Source organism: Argentina anserina, chromosome 7 (genome assembly GCF_933775445.1).
Source record: "Argentina anserina chromosome 7, drPotAnse1.1, whole genome shotgun sequence".
In the NCBI taxonomy this organism is placed as follows: Eukaryota; Viridiplantae; Streptophyta; class Magnoliopsida; order Rosales; family Rosaceae; genus Argentina; species Argentina anserina.
In genome coordinates, this window is record NC_065878.1 from 12,346,092 (window position 1) to 12,369,731 (window position 23,640).

The 23,640-nt window shown below is 37.1% G+C and overlaps 1 protein-coding gene across 1 annotated transcript; it reads left to right on the plus strand.

The window, feature by feature from the left end:
* Positions 1-754: 754 nt before the first annotated feature.
* LOC126802706 (vestitone reductase-like) lies at positions 755-23,404 on the plus strand. The gene is given in 8 exon segments (XM_050530377.1): positions 755-1,007; positions 5,718-5,781; positions 5,783-5,951; positions 21,287-21,497; positions 21,500-21,574; positions 21,813-21,938; positions 23,082-23,160; positions 23,263-23,404. Coding segments are annotated over 8 exon segments (993 nt in total). The 5' UTR covers positions 755-880.
* Positions 23,405-23,640: the final 236 nt, after the last annotated feature.

The following is a 23,640-nucleotide window of genomic DNA, read 5'->3' on the forward strand; positions in this document are numbered from 1 at the left end:
TACTATGGAGTCATCTTGATGAGGCCGAAAATGTGATTTTCCGGTGGTGTTTTGGTGAGTTCCGACTATTATTGGAAAGCTTGTATGACAAGGTACGCTATGAATATCATGGTTGAGTCACATAGTGACTTGTAAATTCGCCTAGAGAGTCATGTTTATGCTCGGTGACATGTCATACTAGCTCTATGCAGTATAGGTGCCAACAATATACATTTTTCATTTCTAACCCTATATATACTAATAAATTATACAAATTAGTAACTAATACGAACGGCTAGATATTGGATCTGCAGTTAGCTAGCTACATATATATGGAGCATGAAAGATTTTGTAAGCAGACAAAATGCTCGATATAGTGTTTTCACTCTTTGATTTGTGCGTATACTGTACCGTATTTATTGGTAAGGTCTTTCATCCGGTAAACGCAATATATTAAAATGCGTATTATCCATCTAGAAGACTATAGAAGTACTTAGAAGTTTCAAACATGCTCTTTATCTACTTAGTTCTTATCATTAGATTTACATACCCCGCTATAGAGTAATAGCGGGGGTATGTGTTTACTGCATGTCGTTTTAATCGTGGACTAGAGGGCTAATTAAAAATAGAACATATTAAAAACTTAATTACGTAACAAAATTGTCATATCTATCAATTTGGCTAATTAATATTGGTTCGTAGCTCCAAAAGAAACGCAAAGAATATGCAGAACTAGCTGTAATGATAGGGTTGCAATCAATTGACCGTAAATTAGCGCAAATGGTTACATGATTAAGCTCTATATGAAACCTTAATTGCCTTCAATTCTCTATCACCTTAATTAGCTAATTAACTAGCTAGGTCGGACAATCACCTGTTAGTTATCGAGAGAGATCGGTCGATGGAAGATGTCAGAGGAGGCACAATTTGTGTGACTGGAGGAACAGGATATATAGCCTCATGGCTGATTCTGAGACTGCTTCAGCATGGATACTCGGTTCGAGCCACCATCAGATCCAACAGTGCTGGTAAGTAATACGATCAGAATAATCAGATCGTGTATATATAAGATCGAGTTGGTTTTAATATATTATTGTGATGGTAAAGATTAGTAAACCATATTATTCAGAGATATGTATGATAATTTTTTGTTAAAGAACTTAATTAATTAGTAGTTCAAGCAAGTTTTGCAGTTTCTCTGAAATAATACCAACTTTTAAGTCCTTCAGATCTAGTTGATGGTGAACAGTAGCGCGCTTTGGCAATATAGTACGTTGTGCAGCTTGTGCTAATTCATCGATCAGATCGAGCAAAATTGTAAAATGAGTTGTACTGAATCGGTTGTATGATAGTTTTATTATTATATTAAATCTTAATTAGTTCAAGCTAGTTCCAGAAAGTTAAATAGACTCGCTTTTAAGCTCTTTTTATGAGGTTGATGATCACTAGTTGTGGTAGCTTGAACTATTTCCACAAATTAGTACGACATAATAATTTATCAGAGCTTTTGTATAATGATAGTAGTATCAGAGCTTCTACTCATACCTCTTAAATCGACACTTGGATCTCAAATTTCTTTTTATATGTAGCTAAAATACTATTTACACATCCTTAATTTTCCCAAAATGCACCTAGTTGAATAAAATCAATATAACTACATTTCTTACTTCAAAAGTTTATTCAACCGGTTTGAATGATAGCTATATCGAGTCTCTCAGGTGTGTTAAATCAGAATCGATCACAATATACTTAACAGATGAAATTTATATGCAATTCATTATTAAAAAACTACTTTCAAACATGCAAAACACAATATACAGGAAGAAGAAGTTAAAAATTAAACAATAAACATCTAAAAAATGAGAAGAATATTTTTTTTAGAATGCATGTGAATTGTTAAAAAGATCACATCATAATTCAACTAGATGAGAGAGTAATCAGTTTGAAATTATTACAATAACAAAAAGATTGAGAAATCGAATGTATGGTATTAGTTTTTTTTGTTTATTATTATATTTGTCTTTTTGGTAATTTCATAAAAGTTGACAAAGTCAATTTTAAAATGAAAAAGATGCAGGTCTAATTGCTGTTTTTAAGAGAGTATGAATAGAAGTTCATTTATAGTATTTAATTAGGAGGAGATTATGGCGCCAAATTCGGTGCCGCAATCCTACGTGGTATGTCACGTCACATTGCCAAACCAACAATTAAAATTATATAAAATGTCATTTTAAATGAAAGGACAATCATATCCTTGTAAATCTAACGGTTCTAAATTATTATAAAAATATTTTTTTTCTTTTTATAATTTCTTCTTTTTCATCACAATAATATTTCTAAAATATAATTTAAAAAATTAAAATTTACGAAAATATGCTTGAAATATATGTGTGCACTCATGAAATATATATATATATATATGCATAAAATATAATTATTTGTAAATTTCAAAAAATTTAATTGAACTACAATATTTATATTTAGATGAAAATTTTTGGTAAGATTCTTTTGGTTTTTTCTAAAAATGGAATATTCTTTTGTTAGAATATAATCAATTTAAAGAGATATGTAAGGTAACAAATGTTTTTTAGCATAGATTATACATATCTTAATTAATACCATATTTAATACAATTATGTCGATGATAATCTTTCTAGTGACAAATATGTTAAGATTCATGTGTTACAACCCCGAAATTTCGAATGATAAAAATTCGAATTCGAAGCAATGAAAACTCTAAAACAATCTTAAATATATTGAAATCATCTTATAATAATAGTGTATCGAAACCGAGTCCACATCACGACTCAGTCGACTTGAATAATACATAACTAGTTTATACCTCAGTATTATAATCATGAAAATGTAAAATTCACTCAATCCTCACCACAAATAGAAGAAGAAATCTTCAAATGAAGCCCTCTCAATCTGCTAATCCCCACCTGCAGAACTATCCCTTACACAATCGAATTGATGCACCGGATTGTAAACACAAACCCGGTAAACTTTTCAGCCCGTATGAGTAAATCAACAGTATAACATACATCGCATACAAAGGAAATATGACATATGACATTTAAAGACAAACGTACTCATGTGACACTGCGCAACTAATCTGTTACCAAATATCATTTGAAAATATGTGTAATCATGAGACACTAGGCAACCTATCTGTTACCCAAAATCATTTAAAAACTTGGGTACTCATGAGACCCAGGTACTCATCTGTTATCCCTCATACAGTACACCGACAGACACTGGGCAGCCCATCTGTACCCAATGTCACTAAAAAAATATGGGTACTCATGAGACCTAGGCAACTCATATGTTACCCCTCATGCAGTACACCGACAGACAGACTAGAGCTCTAATTGAATCGTAACGGACACCCGGCCAAGGCTTGGTTCCGATTACTGCCAACAACATCCTAAGACCAGAAAACGTTTTAACAAGATTTTATCTTAAAACCACGTACAACATAACAATCAACAATATTTATGTATTACAACCAAGCGACTCTTGTACAACAATATAAATATTGTCACGACAATATAACCTCATTTTTGAAATAAGGACCGTAACAATATATAATATAGCAACACATATATATGTATCGTATTTACCATTTTTGTACACATACACAACCCACTATATTATATAGATGTCACAGTTTACTTTTTTAAGAAATCGTAAATATGAGTCACCGCCAATGGTAGACTTGTCATAGTGAGATTTACTCACATTCACCATAGTCCATAATCATTAAAACTTTTTAAAATCATTTATTAAAATAGTGTTTCACTTACCCATGAACCGTAGATGATCAAGTTCACGTAATCTAAACCAAAACATATTTTTAGAAAAAAATTTATAAGCTAGTGATTCAATGACTATGTTAACAACTCAAACTAAATTCAATAACTATAACACTACTTCGATCATGATGATCATTGCGAGGTTTACTCACCTTATTTCCTGCGTGCAACTTCACGACACCGAGAGCACTTCACTCACTCATTTCATCGGTCACCTAATAGCATGATAAAGTGCTTAGAAAATGATAAGTAAAATTTCAGGTGACGATTCATTACAGCTGAACACTGTTAACAAACACTGTCCATGAAACACTGTTCATGTGCCGCCACCATTCCGGTGACCACCGATGATCACCAAAATTCACATCCACAATCTAAATGACATTCCTAACAACTTTCTAGTTCATCACAAAATCAAAATCCGAGCCTAAACACTTCAATTTAACAAAAACTGAAAAACCTCAATTTAAACCCTAGAATTTCTCTTATTCGATTCTCCTATCACAAAATGATTTGGGTTAAATATTTTAGAGGGCTTATAGTATAGAAGGAGACCTTCAAAATGAGACAATAATCTCACCGATTAGTGGTCGAAGGAGGGAGTTCGGCGAATTGTGCACTTTCAGGAGAACTTTCGGGCTTCACCGCTCCCAAACGGAGGCGAGATGGTGGGTGGCGTTGCCACCAATCGACAGGGGACGCAACAACCTTTCAAACGGGACCGGTGCACCGGTCTATGGTGGTCGGACGGTGGAGATTCGGCGGCCCAAAGTCGGCTGCTCGAGAGGAAAAATATGGGTTTTCGGTGAACAATACCCGATCTGAATTTCTTATTTTTCTCCCCATTTTTTCTCTTTAATTCCCCTATGTATATTATTTTCCAAAAATGTCCAAATACCTTTTTGATTCATAACTTCTTCATACGAATTCCAATTTAGGCGTGCCGCTTGTCCACGAATTTGTATTGACGAACTCTACGAGTTTCATGAATGAAGTTTTCAGAGATGAGTGACGGAATAAAAGTCAACTCTTGAGCCACAGAAAACGTAACGTTTTTGAACTTAGATTTCCGAAATCAGTTTCATTTCGCAAGGTATCAACGAGGAGACGTAAAAATGCGATTCTACTCAAATTACCAAACTTAATAATCTACAAGAATTATACGAATTAAACCCGAAAATTTGGGATATTATATCATGACTTTCTTATTTAATTAATTTACATTTACGATTAATTTATGGCTATATATATATCACCCGCGCGCGCACGCACATACAGATATATATATATATATATATCTATATATTTCAAGCATATTTTGTATATATCGTATTTTAAATACATTTTGAAAATATTTTGAAAAAATAAATGATATATAAAATAACCATAATTTTTTATAATAATCTAGAGCCGTTAGATTAATAAGAATTATTTTTTATTTAAAAATGATATTTTGTGATTATTATAATTGCTGAGATGACAATGTGACATGACATGCCACTTAAGATTGCGGCGCCGGATCTGGCGCCATATTATAACGCTAAAACATTTTCCTTTTAAGTAGTTAGCATCAAAAGTGTAATGTTGTAGATTATACTGGCATCTACGTATGCATTTTTGGGAAATTGGAATACTGCAAAGGCATATTGTGCTAATTAAACTCCTCATACTATAACTCAATGAGCCACTCTCAAGCAATTGATGAGAATTTAGCTACAAGTCTCTCATATTAGTGTTTACATACAATTATCACTTCATTAGTCATTACAACTCGATCGTGTGTATTAATCTAATTTTTTATCCTTGATGTCCAAACAAAATTCTCAGGGTACGTTGTCTTAGGGGTTAGTATTGACCAATTATCTGCAGACTGATCCAATATATTTTATAACCTCGTAATGTATCTTTTGTCTATGGCAGAAGGCAAGAGAGATATCAGCTACCTGACGAATCTACCAGGTGCACAAAAGAAACTCCAAATCTTTGATGGATCTCAACAACCCTGATTCCTTCAATGACGCCATCCAAGGCTGCACCATTGTCTTCCACCTCGCTCATCCCATGGACCTTGAAGGCAAAGAACCCGAGGAAACTGTAACCAAACGAGCCCTGGAAGGAACGCTGGGAATTTTGAAGGCATGCCTAGATTCCAAGACTGTGAAGCGAGTGGTTTACACGTCTAGTTTGGCCACAACATTGTTCAATAGCAAGGGGCTTGAAGAAACTGATGAAAACACATGGAGTGAGGTTGATGTTTGCTGAAGTAACAAGCTTGTGAGCTCTTCTTACTTGGTCTCCAAGACTGGTGGAGAGGACAGCTCTGGAGTTTGCAGAGAGGAATGGTTTGGATCTTGTCACTGTGGTTTTGCCTATAGTAATTGGACCCTTCCTTTGTCCCAATGTTCCTGCTTCCGTGTACATGGGACTGGCTCCAATTTTCGGTAATTTATTCTTCATAATAAACTAGTTTAATTCACAATGATGCATTCATGCATGGTACGACTAGTATATCAAGAAACAGATCAAAATATCGAGGTTATGAACAAAAAATTAAAAAAGGTAAGTACGTGAAAGTTTTGCGCAAATATGGCAAAATTGATTAAATTGAAGGGCATGCACGTAAACAAAATACTTGTAAACATATAGTTACAGTATAGGTACGTGTACATTTCATGTAATCATGTATATCAATCTCACATCAAGAATATAAAGGTTGTATATCTCATCTAATTAATAAGAGTGCGCGCGTATGTATACATTTGATGGATATAATTAATATCACGGGAGTTTGAAATTGTGACTCTACCCGCCTTACCTTACCGATAGATATGGGGTGTATTTAGTGCAGTTGAGCTTTTAAGAGAAGTTGGATTTTGTAACAACCCCAAAATTTTCGAGCTTAAAAACTCAAAATTCTAAAGTCGTTAAACACAAAATAATCTCAATGAAATCGAAATCATTTAAGTGCACAGCGGATCATCACTGAGTTATCAATACAACTCAGAAAACTAATTATTAAACCCAAATTTATAATCCATACATAAAATGGAAATGTAATAATCCTCACAAATCACTCACAAATCTCACAATTAAAATCACACCAACTCTCACACACAAATCCACGCTAAAACCTCACCACAAGTAGGATACGAACGACTTCGAGCCTCCGTGGTCGTCGCTCAACCTCCACTAATCAGCACCTGCGGAATTATCCCCTACACCATCGAGTTGGTGCACCGGGATTGTAAACACAAACCCGGTAAGCTTATAGCTCGTATGAGTAAAATCAAAATATAATTCGCATATCAAAATATACGAAAAATCACAAATCAACAAATATAAATGCCCTCATGAGTCAATCGACAGCCCATCTGGTTGTCCCAAAAGAATATGAAATGAAACGCTCATGAGAAAATTAAGTAACCCTTCTGGTTACCCAAATGCATTTATAATACGGGTACCAAGAACGCTGGTACACATCTGTTACCCCTCTCGTAATACACCGCTGATATTGGATAGCCACCCGCTACCCAACATGCAAAATAAACTGAGTACCCATGAGCAGATAACCACCCGTTACCTCACATGCAGTACTAAGGCAGACAGACTAGAGCTCTAACTGTATCGTAACTTTCGCCCGGCCAAAGGCTGGGTTCCGACTTGCCAAACACGTACAATAATCTCACATCATATTGTACCAATCACGTCCGAAGACAAATCAACATTTTAACAATCTCAATGTTAAAAATCACGTACAATAATCTCACATCATATTGTACAATTCAAAACACATGCTCAATATATTCACAATAAAATCATAACAGTATATTATATAGCAAACTATATATATTCGTACTTATTTAACATTTATACAATATATATATATAGTCCACTATATCTTATACATGTCATATTTCACAACACATGCTCAATACACAATATTCCGTCATCAACATGATCATTTCTAATGAATTAATAACAGTATATAATATAATGAACTATATATATATATGCACTTATTACCATTATACAGTATATATATATTATCCACTAAATTGTATACATGTTGTAATTCATTATTAAATACTCTTGCAAAATCTTGAATCACCACGAGGGTAGATTCGTAAATATGTGAGATTTTACTCACCTTATTGACTTGAGCGTAATTCCACAATTTCCGAAGATAATTCCTTTCCTCGATTTAACGATCACCTTGAAAAGATAAGAAAAGAATTTAGAATCGTTTCGTAAACCTTTAAATGCCGAAACAGTAATAATCGAATACTGTTCAGCAATTTTCGGTTTTACGAAGTTACTGGTCAGTGTTACTATTCACGGCTACTGTACAAATATACCATTAATACGTATTTCTGTACGTATCAATATTATATATGTATTTATGTACGTATAAATATTATATACGTATTTCTGTACGTATAAATACTATATACGTATTTATGTACGTATACGTACTGTTTAAATGTAAATACAATCTCAGTAAATAAAATTTACTAAATTACCCTATTACAAATCACTTTTTACATTTAATGAAAGTAATTTATATTTACATTTACCGTAGGTAAAATTTAATTACATTTACCGTACGTAAATAAAATTTACATTTACATTTACCGTACTTTAGTAAATTACCAAAATACCCTTCTCGGAATCACTGTTCACGCGCCGCCGCACGTGGCGGCGCGTGGGGTGCACGCGCCACCTCCGGCAGGCCGCGCGTGGCGCTCACGCGCCACTCCCTGTGGCAGCGCGTGGGGCCCACGCGCCGACACCAACCAAGGCGCGTGTGACGCCACCGCCACCCCAAAACCATCATCCTTTCTCCCCTCTTCCTCCCTCCGGTCCTAGGCCGCCCCTACGCCACCCTACACTTCCACACGCGCCGCCTAAGGCGGCGGTACCTCCCCATCAACCCAACCTCTGATCTTCACCCAAAACGTCACAAATCCACACAATAATTCAACAACAACCTCACAACAACCAACCTAGGCTATACTCACCTCGATTTAAGCTCGGAAACCACCGGTGACGAGCGTAGGATGCGGCGGAGTCGGATCGCGTTGGGCGAGCAACCAACGTTTGCCTGAGCTTCGATTGCTCTGCAAGGGGGGTGCTAGGGTGGCGCGCGATGACGACAAGCAGGTCACTGAACCCTAGTTTTGCCGGCGACGTCACGTGGAACGACGGAGCTTCCCTCCCAGCCTCGGGTTGTCTCGAGAAAGCTAACGGCGGCGAGACACGATGCGGCGAGCTCGAGGGTAGCTGCGAACGTCCATGCGGAGCTCCTTGGACCGGCGGTGAGAGACACGAAGGCCGGAGTTCGCCGGATTGAATCGAAGAATTTTCTGAAGGGAGAGGGAGAAGTTTCGGGGAGAGAGAGAGAGAGAGAGAGAGCGGCGGGGTGAAGGGTTTCCATAAATGGAAACCCTAATCCCTAAAATTTACTATTTATACTAGTTTCCAAATCGGAAACTAACTTCCGACGTTAATAACTTTTACATACGACGTCCGATTCGAACGCGTCACATACTCACGAATTCGTATCGACGAGCTCTACAACTTTTGTGAAGAAAGTTTTCGCAAACGATCGACGGAATAAAAGTCGATATATACGTTGCGGAAACGTAACGTTTTTCGAATTAAACGTTTCCGAGAACGTTTCTGTTTTTCGTTTCGTAACAACGAAAACATACACATTCGTTTTAATTGAATTTCACAACTTTATAGAATTCAAATCACATCAAATAATGTAATGAAATTTAGGGTTATTACAGATTTTACTTATTTATGAAAATAAGTGACTGATAAACAAAATACTTGAGTGTTTGATAAAATTGGTTTTTATAAGTACCACAAGAAGCGACAAAGTGTTTGATAAACATAAATTGACTTGTGTTTTTAATTTGCCAATCACCTTTTTAGACATGAAATAATCATTGCCTTAATTATTTGATAATCAACTATTTGATAATATAATGTAATTCCCTTGCTCTTGTTCTTAAATTTTTGTTTTTAAAAAGTTCATAAGTTGCATTAATCATATCCACAACAGACATGATTTAAGGTTATTATCTTCAAATCTCAATCCATAAACAAGTTCATAACTTCAAATCTCCATCATTAACAAAGTAACATCCATGTCGTCTGTCACGACCCTGAAATTTCGAGTATGAAACTCGAATTCGACACCATGAAAAAATCTAAAACAATCTCAATAAATCGAAATCATTTCAATGTCACAGTGGATCATTACTGAGTTCATGGTATACTCAGTCAAATTGATTATTACAAACTAAATTTATAATTCAAGCATTATATCAAATAGAAATGTAAAAAATCCTCTCAAATCCTCACCACAAGATATAATAAAACAACTTCAAGTCTTCAGAGTTGTCCGTCGATTTTTGCTAATCCACACCTGCGGAACTATCCCCTACACCATCGAATAGGTGCACTGGGATTGCAAACACAAACCCGGTAAGCTTTGCAGCTCGTATGAGTAAAACAACAATATAACTTGCATATAAATGCATAAGAAAATACGTAAAACATCAATCATAAATGCACTCATGAGTCATTAAATGACCCATCTGGTTGTCCAAGAATATATGAAAATATAAATGCTCATGAGAAATCAGGCAACCCCTCTGTTTAACCAAATACATTTATAATACGGGTACTCATGAGCGCTGGTACACCCCTGTTACCCCTCATGTTGGTACACCGCTCGACATTGGGCAACTACTTGCTACCCAATATCCAAAATATGGGTACTCATAAGCATTGGTATACCTCTGTTACCCCTCATGTTAGTACCCGGTAGACAGACTAGAGCTCTAGCTGTATCGTAACTGTCGCCCGGCCAAGGCTAGGTTCCGACATGCGAACACATCCGAAGACAGATCCACAGACCACAAAAACGTTTTAACATAACTCAAATTAAAACCACGTACAAACAATCATCACATGATATTGTACAAATCAAAGCGACATACTCAAATAAATAATTATCAATGCTATAATGAACTTATTCGCAAACGGAATTATGACAGTATATAGTATAACAAACCATCTATATGTACATATTTTACCAATTATACACATACACAATCCACTATATCATATACATATCATGGTTCATTCTTTTTAATTAAGCGTAATTATGAATCTCCGCAAGGGTATATTCGTCACTGTAAGATTTTTACTCACCATATATTCCTGAGCGTAATTTTCACGATTCCGAACTCGAATTCTTTACTTGTTGTGTCGATCACCTAGAATAGATAAGAATTGAATTTAGAAGCATTATGTAAAACCCTAAATGCCGAAACAGTAATAATGATTTACTGTTCAGCAATTTCTGGTTTTGACGAAATAAATGTTCACGTACTTACTATTCACATATTACTGTACAAATACATATTAATTACGTATTCATGTACGAGTACATACTATTTACGTATTTTTGTACGAGTATATACTATTTACGTATTCATGTACATCCATGTACTATTCAATGGTAAATATTATCTCAGTAAATAATAATTACCGATTTACCCTTTTTCGAAATTACTGTACATAATTTACTTTTTACATTTATTGTACGTAAAATAATTTTAAAAAAATTTACTAGTTCAAAATCACTGTTCACGCGCCGCCGCGTTAATTTTACATTTTCCGGTCGTTAATAACTTTCACGTACAACATCCGATTAGGACGCGTGACGCGTCCACGAACCCGTATCGACAAGCTCTACAACTTCCGTGAATGAAGTTTTCAGAAACGAGCGACGGTGTAATAGTCGATCTCACATCGCGGAAACGTAACGTTTTCTAAATAAGATTTCCGAAGACAGTTCTGTTTCCCGATTTACAATGTCGCGAGGCGAAACATTGCGTTTTATTAATCATACAAAGTTGATTAATTTCTACAAATTTAAATAAATTGATCTTGAAAATCGGGTCATTACATCGTCTTTCAGCTTTATGTGCATATATCAGACCATAAGGTGGATGATTCAAGCTTCAAGGTTACAATTTTCAATACATCTGCTTGAATATATGTACAAAAAATAGAATCATCTCATTTCTTATTGCTGTACTACCACTTTTCTTCAACTATAACATGACATATCCCCTCAAACTGCACTCTTTTGGTTAGTTCATCTGTTTTTGAGATTGCCCTAAATAAACTATATATGATTGGCACATAGGAAAATATTATACCTCTGGAAGAACTATAGGCACAACCATTTGAAACACATATTACCTTATTACCAAGACCTGTTCTTGATGAACCTTAAGCTGTTGAGAGACTTGTCAAGAACTATATATATGAAAGACTGAAGCAAGACCATCCGAAATCAGTTTGATGCCTGCAAATTGATAGAATTTGAACCAAAGATAGAGAATAGCAAACAAACTTAATTGGAGAATAAGAAAGACCATCTAATTTATACTTGGCGATTCAAGAATAGCAAACATAGAGATATGAAACCAACGAAGCAATCCACAAAGAACCCAAATTGTTCACCTCCCATCATACATGGCTTCAAAAATGAAGGAAACCAAAAGCTTATGAGTTATCATGTAGGTTTGATACAAGCCTCAATAACTTAATTATAGATGATATATTATTAATAACCTAACCAAAAACATCAAAATCCAAACTTAATTTCCAGCAACTACCACTACAAATACACCAAATTATTATCAAAGAGAAATTGAACGAACTCCTTATTGTTAATACCTTGAGACTTAAAACTTTGAAATCGAGGTGGCTGCTGGGTAAAACAAAGGAGACATCCCCATTTGATCATCACAGAGACTCGAAGAGTGTTGAGGAAGAAGATGAAAGTTGACGAAGAAGAAAAGAGGCGGCTCTTATTAGGGTATTGTGATCATGTAATTTCTTGAAGTTGAGGAGGGTACCCATTGGTATTTTGAAAGTTTCATTACACATCGGCACAGTACAAGCGCGGAAGCCGCTTCTAAAAGGAGGGTTCAGCCAATTTCTGCTTATCCTATGAAAACGGATATGATTATAAGCGAAGCTGGTCACTTTCTATGTTACCAAACACTTTGCTCGGCTTCTCTTATAAGCGAAGCTGCCCAAAATACCGACTACCACAGACAAAAGTCTAGTGCGAACTAGAACAAATTAATCAGAAAGTGACGAGTTAATGGAGGTGAAAAGATAGCTCACCCATAAAATTAGGAAAAATGACCAAACAATGTATTTTTCTCAATCTAATTTTTAGTATCTCTAGTTTCTAAAACTTCAGAACCATATCTCACCTTTTAATTTTGACCTAAGGTCGGTATCTAAGTCTGTTACCTCTGCTAAGAAAGTTGACGGCAAAGTAATATTAGTCATCAAATGACCAATTTATCCTTTAATCCTTGTTCATTTGTAATATCCCGAATTTTCGAGTTCCATTTCTTATAATTTCTCGTAAAATTATTATGCCTGGTAATTTAAGTAAATTCACATTCTACACCTTATCGTTTGTTGTCATTATGAAACGAAACTGATTTAGGAAATTAAAAGTTGAAAATGTTATATTTTCAGTGGCTCAAGAGTTGATTTTTAATTTGTCGCTCACCTTTGAAAACTTCATTTACGGAAGTCGTAGAGCTTGTCGATACGAGTTCGTAGACACGCGACACGCCTTAATCGGATATCGTATGTGAGAGTTGTTAGCAACAGAAGTTTAGTTTCCGATTTTAGAAGGGGTATTTAATGACATTTTTGGAAACCCTAATTTCATAAAATCAGAAATTTAAATCGGAAGCCGCACGTGCGACTGTTCACCCAAATCGCCTTTGATCTGCTTCTCCGTTGATCTCCCACCTCCGGCCACCGATTCTATCGCCACCTATCCCATTGGAACTGTACGGCTGAGCCGCATCGATCTACCCCACGCAGCGTTTTTGCCTTGTCCAAGAACTCGTGGAATCGGCACGTCGAATCCCTCGCTGCCGGTGAGATTTAAGGCACGAGACCATTGTTGCCGGTCTTCCCTCCTCCTTCTAAACGTGAATCCACCAGCAGAGGGGCACGAATCAAGTTGTTTCGCCTCTGATCATCAACTGAGATCTGGGTTTTCTTGTGGCAACGTTTCCGGCAGTCTCCGGCCGGATAGGTGCTAGCTACAGGTATGGAATGTCATACTCCTTGTGATCTATGTTTTTGCTGTTGGAAATTTTGTATTTTGATGAAGTTTTGGGCGGAGGAGAGTGTGGTACGCGTGCTGCGCGGCTGTTTGGGAGTGACGCGTGAGCTCCACGCGCGGCTGTTTGAGGGCGTAGGGCAGTGCGTGAACAATGTTTTATGAACAATGTTTTGACTGTAATTAATATTCTCCTGTATTTTTATGCGGGTCGTTTTCTAAGATGATTTTAATTTATTTAAGATTATCTTAAAATTTTTATGACTTTGAATTAAATTTTTATTATTTAAATTTTGGGGAGGTGACACCATTTGTTTTGTAACCTTTTATTCTTCTTCTTCATCTAATGAAAGAAAAAAAGCCACAACAAAGGTATCGTGATGGAAAAGGAGGGATTCTGGATAATGTTTGGCAATTGGGCAAAGTATCTTCCGAAGGTTTGGCCGTGTTTTTAGAGTGCTGCATAGCATATATATAGTTTTAGTTAATCTTCTTATTCTGTGTTTCTCCCACTCTCTTTCTCTTTACCAAAAATTTCCAGCTTTCTTTGAAAAACAGAGGCTCTGGTTCCTTTCTTACATTCCATGCTTTTCAATTGTTATCAAGCTTTCCTTCAAATTAATAAGAATCTCCTTAACAGTACATTTAAATTGAGGAAATATCAATTCAGTCACAAAAAAAATCAGAGAGCATCGTGATGAAATTATAACCTGCAATCATAATCCAAACCACTCCCACCACCGATCTGTAAAAACCTAGTGAAGTGGCTTTACAGACCTCTTTTCTTCAATGGTTTGAGCAATGAACACCTGAAATCCCACCAAGCCTACAGAAAAGTCACTGCTTTAGTTTCTTTCCCCGTCAGGTCAATTTGGATCAATCGGCACAAGATTGTGTTCAATTATACTATCTAAATCCAATTCATACTGCTTACGAGCCCATAAAGCAGCCGGTTTCTTTCTTCAATCTAATACTACACTGAATTGAAGTCTTGATCAATTATATAAATGATGATCTAGTTAGCCTTGTAGGTTGAATGTAGGTGAAATTGATGCAGAAGAAGATGAGGGTAATAAAACGAATTTGTGGGTCTGTAAAGAAATAGTTTGGGTGATTAGAAGACCTGGGGCCTTGATCTGGCAATGAAAGTGAGAAGTGGCTCAACTGGGGTAGCAATGGAAGAGAGAGCCAAGGGGTTCTGTTTTTCTTTTAGTTTTTGGACTTGACAATAAAAATAATGTTATACAAATGGTAACAGACGTCGATACCGATCTGAGGTCAAAGTTAAAAGGTGAGATATGATTTTGAAGTTTTGAAAACTTGAGACACTGAAAGTTAGAATATGGAAAATGTCAGACACTGTTTAGTCTATTTTTCCATAAAATTAAGATGGTGTATGACTGTGTGGTTGAAATGAATACATATTACCAGAGATTGCAACGAACCCGATTTGTGAAGAGAAGGCAGAGATAGATGGAAGGGGAGAAAGGTAGTGTAACGACCCCAAAATTTCGAGCTTAAAAACTCAAAATTCTAAAGTCGTTAAACACCAAATAATCTCAAATAAATCGAAATCATTAAAGCGTAACAGCGGATCATCTCTGAGTTCCAAATACAACTCAGTCAAACCAACTATTACAAACCAACTTTATAATTTGACATTACAATATGATGGAAAATGTAATAATCCTCACAAACTCTCACAAAGCTTACAAATAAATTCACTCAAATTCTCACACAAATCCACGCCAGAAATCTCACCACAACAGGGTACGAACGACTTCGAATCTCCGGAGTCGTCACTCAATCTCCGCTAATCAGTACCTGCGGAATTATCCCCTACACCATTGAATTGGTGCACCGGGATTGTAAACACAAACCCGGTAAGCTTATAGCTCGTATGAGTAAAATCACAATACAGTTCGCATATCAATATATACGAAAGATCACAAAACAACAAATATAAATGCCCTCATGAGTCAATAGTCAGCCCATCTGGTTGACTCAAAGAAATATGAAATAAAACTCTCATGAGGAAATTAAGTAACCCTTCTGGTTACCCAAAGCATTTATAATACGGGTACCAAGAACGCTGGTACACATCTGTTACCCCTCTCGTAATACACCGTTGATATTGGATAGCCACCCGCTACCCAACATCCAAAATACACCGAGTACCCATGAGCAGATAACCACCCGTTACCTCGCATGCAGTACTAAGGCAGACAGACTAGAGCTCTAACTGTATCGTAACTTTCGCCCGGCCAAAGGCTAGGTTTCGACTTGCCAAACACGTACAATAATCTCACATCATATTGTACCAAAAATCTGGTCCGAAGACAATTCACATTTTAACAATCTCAATGTTAAAAATCACGTACAATAATCTCACATCATATTGTACCAAAAATCTGGTCCGAAGACAATTCACATTTTAACAATCTCAATGTTAAAAATCACGTACAATAATCTCACATCATATTGTACAATTTCAAATCACATGCTCAATATAATCACAATAAAATCATGACAGTATATTATATAGCAAACTATATATATTCGTACTTATTTACCATTTATACAATATATATATAGTCCACTATATCTTATATATATCATATTTCACCACACATGCTCAATTCACAAACTTCCGTCATCAAAATGACTATTTTTAATGAATTAATAACAGTACGTAATTTAATGAACTATATATATATATGTACTTATTACCATTATACCGTATATATGTAGTCCACTAAATTATATACATGTAATTCATTTGATAATCACACTTGCAAAAATGTTGAATCACCACGAGGGTAGATTCGTAATTCAGTGAGATTTTACTCACCTTATTGACTTGAGCGAGAATCCCACAATTTCCGAAGATAATTTCCTTCCCTCGCTTATAGATCACCTTGAAAAGATAAGAAAGGAATTTAGAATCGTTTCGTTAAACCTTTAAATGCCAAAACAGTAATAAACGGTTACTGTTCAGCAATTTTGGTTTATACGAAGTTACTGTTCACTGTTCACTATTCACGGTTACTGTACAATACTCAATTAATACGTATTTTTGTACGTATAAGTACTATATACATATTTCTGTACGTATAAATATTATATACGTATTTCTGTACGTATAAATATTATATACGTATTTCTGTATATATAAATATTATATACGTATTTTCTGTTTAAAGGTAAATACAATCTCAGTAAATAAAATTTACTAATTACCTTTTACAAATTACTTTTTTACATTTACTGAAAGTAATTTATATTTACATTTACCGAAGGTAAAATTTAATTACATTTACCGTAGTAAATAAAAATTACATTTACATTTACCGTACACAGTAATTTACCAAAATACCCTTCTGTCAAAACTGTCCCACCGCCGCACGTGGCGGCGCGTGTGACACACGCGCCACCTCCGGCGGGCCGCGCGTGGGGCCCACGCGCCGACACTCTCAACAGCGCGTGTCGCACCACCGCCGCACCAAAACTCTCCCCTTCCTTCCTCCGCCCTTCCCACGGCCTCACGCCGCCCCTAGGCTACTCCACGCACTCACACGCGCCGCCTCTAGGCGGCGGTAACCTCTCCTTCCAACCTCCTCCAACCCCCCTCCGATCTCCACACATCCAACCCAAAATCATCCAAAATCCACACACAACATCAATATCATCAATCCTTACCTTGAATCTCACAGTAGAGTTCTTGAATCGACGATGAAAGTGGAGGAGATCGAGCAGCAGTGGAGGTAGACGGCAACTAGAGGCTCAACCCATTGGCGCGGGTGCGAGGGTGAGATGGGGAGGTGGCGAGCTTGCCCGAGCTCGTCGACGATGGGGAAGCACGGCGATGAGGTCCCCAAGCTTCAATCTGTCGCGCGGGATCGGGGAAGAGGCGAGAGGGAGGAACTCGGGTTCGAGAGGAAGAGAGAGGACCTCGAGAGAGAGAGAAGAGAAGAGGGAAGGGAGGAACTCGGGGTCGAGAGGGAGAGGTGAGATTGAGGGAAAGAGAGAGTGAGGTTTCGGGGTGGGAGAGAGAGAGAAGCCGAGAGAGAAGAAAGAGAAGAGGGGAGGCGGCGAAACAAAGAGAGAGAGAAGGGTTTCCAATAATGGAAACCCTAATCTGAAAATGTCTATTTATACTCGTTTCAAAAATCGGAAACTAACTTCCGACGTTAATAACTTTTACGTACGTCGTCCGATTAGAACACGTCACATACTCTCGAACTCGTATCGACGAGCTCTACAACTTTCGTGAAGAAAGTTTTCGCAACCGATCGACGGAATAAAAGTCGATATATAAGTTGCGGAAACGTAACGTTTTTCGAATTAAACGTTCCGATAACGTATCCGTTACTCGTTTCATAATGTCGTAACCAATCACCTCCATTCTAATTTAAATTTCACAATTTTATAGAATTCAAATCCACTCAAATGTTGTTTAAAAGTTAGGGTTATTACAGGTAGAATATGTGTAACTGGAGGTTCAGGGTTCATAGGGTCCTGGTTGATTTTGAGGCTTCTTGAGCATGACTCTGTTGATTCCTTGATTACAGAATTAGGGGTTTTGATTTTGATTGAGCTGGTTTTTCCCGAGTGCGTGTGAATTATTTCATTTATTTGTTTTGAACCTTTGATCATCAGAAATATGGACTTACGTACCTATTCCACTTATTGTACTTTGTAAGCCTGTAAAGATATTTAACCTTGTCTATATGAATGGTTAAACCTTTCGCCTTCTGGAACTTGTTAATATTTTTGGATAAAGGCCATTCTACAAGTTTTCTTAGTTGTTGATTGTTCTGCCTTGCACATAAAAGAAAGCTAAAAGAAACGGTTACTGTTGGTACAAATTGAAGTTTGGCGCAATTTAATGTTAGCTAGCAAGTAGCAACTTAGTATGTGCTTCAGAAAGCAAATTATAAATGTTGGCATGACTTGTGGAAGTGGCGTGATTTGCGGAAGTGGCATGATTTGCGGAAGAAAACACGGGGAGCAAATCACGTCCGTAGTTGATACGATTTGTCTTATTTGATTGCTTAGGCTATATATATAGTTGTTATGTGTAATCAGTTTGTAATTAAGAGAGAAGGATATACCATTTGATTTAGTATCAGAGCTGAGTCTCTGTTTTTTTCTGGGATTTTGTCTTGGCCGTGCATTTCGGTCTCGCCGAGGACGACATCCTGTGGTGGTTGTCTGCTGCTCCGGTGGTCACCGCTGTCTCCTCCCCATCTCCGCTGCCCTCTCCTCCAAGCCCACCGCTGCTCCGGTGGTTATCTCCCTGTTGTCCTCTCACCCGCTGCTCCGGTGGTTACCCTCCCCGCTGCCCTCTCCTCCTCGCTCCGACGACGACCCAATCTTCGACGCAGGCACGGAGACGCAGCTATCAATCCGGCCCGGTCGCGCTCCACCTCCGGAGGCGCAACGACCAATCCTCACATCCAAGATAATTCGGCGAATTTCAGCCTCCGACCCGGCTCGCTTTCAACCCGGCCCGGCCCTCGATCCGACTTGACCCGGCCTTCGATCCGATGCGGCCCGCGATCCGACCCGCATTCTGAGATCTTTGTTGTCAGTGTAGGTGCACCGACAGTGCAGGTGCACCCGAGACAAGTTCAAACCTTTTTTGTGTTTCCGCTGCATCAATTCTGATTTTTTCGTTTTTTCAATGGGTTCTGGAGACGACATATAAAGTTCTCAGATCAATAACGTTCCACAATTTGAAGTATCTCTCAAGAATTCTGAAAGTGGTTCTTTTGGGGGTGCCAAACTCAACGGAACCAATTTCCGTAAATGGAAGAGAATGATGGCCGCTCATCTTCGAGGCATGCACAAGATGGGTCATGTAACCGGAGTAACTCTGGCTCCTAGTAAAGATGATATTGTTACCTACAATAAATGGGACGATGATGATGGTCTTGTCATGTCAGTCTTGTGGAAAGCTATGAATGATGAGATCGTTGATCTGGTCGAGGCATGTACCACTGCGTAGGCAATATGGCAAACACTAGAGGGTTTATATACTAATGATTCGGATTTCATACAGGTTTATGAGTTAATGTGAACAGCTTTGGCGATGCAACATGATGGGCAACCAGTGGCGCAATATTTCACCAAATTGAAAAATATTTGGGCTGAGATTGATATGAAACGTCCTTGCATGATCAAGCATCAGGAGGATATTGTTTGGTACCAAAAAGAGAAGGAGCTTGAGCGAGTTCACCATTTCCTGAGAGGTCTTGATGCCAAGCATAATAGTGCGAAAGGAGAATTGCTCAGAAAGATCGAACCCCCTAACCTAATCACCGCTTTCACATATATCCGTAAGGATGAGTCTCAGCAGGAGAGTCTTCATCAAGCACAAGTTGTAGTTTCTAGCCTTACTGTTCATGCTAGATCTCCAGCACCATCCCTTCCGCTAGCCACTTCAGCTCCACTTCATCAACAAGGCCCACCACCAGACTTCGGGAATCAACTCCGCCCTCCTTGCTCTTATTGTCATGATACTAACCATGCTCGTGCGACCTGTTGGAAGTTGTATCCACACCTTAGGCCTAAAAAGTCTAATTATCGTCCCAAGGCGAAAGCAGCTATTCAATTCATCCAGGAACTAGATATCTATGGTGTAGTTAGACATGATCATCATACAGCAGGAGGAGCAACACCTACCGCATCCATAGCTGGTCGTGGTAAAATTGGTATGGCTTTACACATTTCTAACTTTGTTGGTTTTGATACATGGATTATTGATTCTGGTGCGTCTGATCATATGACTTATGACAAATCTTATTTTACCATATTGTCCCCTCCACCAGTCCCTTATGTTACTAATGCTAATGCTGAGGCATTCCCTGTGTTAGGGACAAGATCAGTTTGTATTACTCCCATAATAGAGCTTCACAATGTGCTATATGTACATGCTTTATCTCATCATTTGCTCTATGTCTCACAATTGAACACTGACGCTAAGTGTTCTGTAACATTTTTTCCTATGTATGTGATATTTCAGGATCTTCTAACCAGAGAGTTCATTGGTCGAGGGTATCTGAGGGGCAGGTTGTTTCATCTGGATCAGACATATGCGGAGGAGAAACCAGAGAGTTCATTGGTCGAGGGTATCCAAATCATTAGTATATAAACCCTCTAGTGTTTGCCATATTGCCTACGCAGTGGTACATGCCTCGACCAGATCAAGGGAAGGTAATTCAGAAATGGATCAGACATTTGATTATAAAGACTAATACTCAATGCCCTTAGTATCCTCAATGCGTGCTTACATGCTAAGACGGTGAAACGAGTTGTGTACACTTCTAGTGCATCTGTTGTTGCATTTAACAACAATGATGTGGAAGACATGGATGAAAGTTTTTGGAGTGACACAGATTACATTAAAGCTTTGAATCCGTTTGGTGGTTCGTACATGATTTCGAAGACATTAACTGAAAGAGCAGTTCTTGAATTTTCGGGGAGATCTGGATTGGATGTTGTGACAGTAATTCTCTCTTTGTTGTTGGCCCTTTCATTTGTTCCAAGTTCCCCGGCTCTGTTAAAACCTCATTGGCGCTGGTTGTAGGTATGTTTAGTATAAATGTATAACTGACTAATCATAATATCATTCAAGTTTTTAGAATAAGCAAACCTTTATTCCAATGTGTATTAGGTTGTTTTGAATCAAGCAACCAAAACAAGAGAATTTGTTCAGCAGTTTATTCTAAATCGAGATAAATATTTTAGAATTATATATGATGATTATGATTCCAAAGCTCCAAATTACACACTGAAAATTATTTTGACATTTATGCTTAATGCAGGTAACAGCAAGGATGAATTTCCTATACTTAATAATATGTCAGTGGTACATGTTGATGATGTCACCAGAGCACACATTTTCCTTTTCGAGCATCCCGAGGCAAAAGGGAGGTACAATTGCTCATCAAATGTCATCACAATTGAAGAGAGAGGAAAATTCACCAACAGTCTCTGAACTCATGTGGTAAGGACAGTTTGATCTCTGACCTTTAAAAATGATCAAAGAGATCCCTGAACTCTTATTCTGTTATCAATAAGGTACTTCTGTTAAAACTTTTGGAATATTCTGTTAAAATATTCTTTTTTCTGTTAATTTTGTCATTTTGTTATTTGTTAGTTGCGAATTTATTTCTTTGAGTTGATCTAATCGAAGATTAAACCTTTCGAGTTGTTCTGCAACTTTGTTATTGTTTTTTTTTCTATATATAAATAATCTAGAAATTCAATCAGGCTAGGTCTTAACGGATCAATATCTGCTACTCCAATCTCCTTTTGGAGATGAATATGTTCGTCGTATAAGATATTTAATATTCTACAAACGTATTCTATGGAGTACTGGCTTTCTTGAATATGTTTTGAATGAAAGCACACTTGCCACTTATCAGTAGCTTTTTCAGTACAAAAAGACTGGTAATTTTTAGGTCTGACTTCTTTTTTATTTGATAAAAGGAGCTAATTTTGTGGCATAAGCCTGATCTTCACTTGATTCTGAGCGAAACAAGCTCTGATACCAGATAGGACGAATCTAACCGATGCTCAAAATGTGAAGAGGTTTTTGATCTTCTTCAAAAATTTCTTGAAGAACTTCGATATTTTCTTGGGATGTGTAGATTCTACGATGTATTCTGTAGATAATATCCCAATAATTTTTGGTATTTCTTGGAAGGTTCTTTATATTTCTTATTAGTTTTTTTATATTTTTTTTTCTTATTGCAGTTCTTTTAAAGACAGTTTAACAAACGCTAAAAGCCTAAGTCTAGAAGCTATGATAATTGCTATAATGATAAAATAATTGTTTACCTTTGAGTATAGAGGGTAGATTTAAAGATCAGTAAACTGCTTAGAAAAATAAATTTTAAGAATTAGGTCCACCATGCTCCGTCAAAATTTTAATAAAATGACAAAATTAACAGAAAAGTAATATTTTAACGGAATATTCCAAAGGTTTTAACAGAAGTACCTTATTGATAACAAAATAAGAGTTCAGGGATCTCTTTGATCCTTTTTAAAGGTCAGGGATCAAACTGTCCTTACCACATGAGTTCAGGGACTGTTGGTGAATTTTCCTCTTGAAGAAATGGCCGAGTTCCTTTCTGCCAACTTCCCTGAGTTTCAGATACCGTCATCAGTGTTAAAAATATTCTACCTAATATTACTTCGGTGAGTTCAGTCTCTCTTTTTGCTTCCATCATTAAATGTGTTACCCTTTGATCTGTCTATTGCTTTTTGCAGGTCATTGAAGGAAGTTAAAGGTCCTAAATCTCCTGGCATGTCACCAAAGAAGCTCTTGGATTCAGGTTTCGAATTTAAGTATGGGGTTGATAAGATGTTCAGAGATGCAATTCAGTGCTGCAAAGAGAAGGGTTATCTCTAATTCCTATATGGCCTTCATAAGGTCTCCAGATACGATTCTCTATAATTCTATGTATAAGACTTCGATAAAGTAAAGGACTACAGGTATACTTGAATATTGAGATTTGTATTGATATTTTGATGAATTGATACACGGTTAAATTATCTATTTATAGGAAAGATTGGAGAATATTGTACTGATGTTAACACTAATCCTAATAATTAAACCTAGCTGTTAACACCACCATGAGTAACATG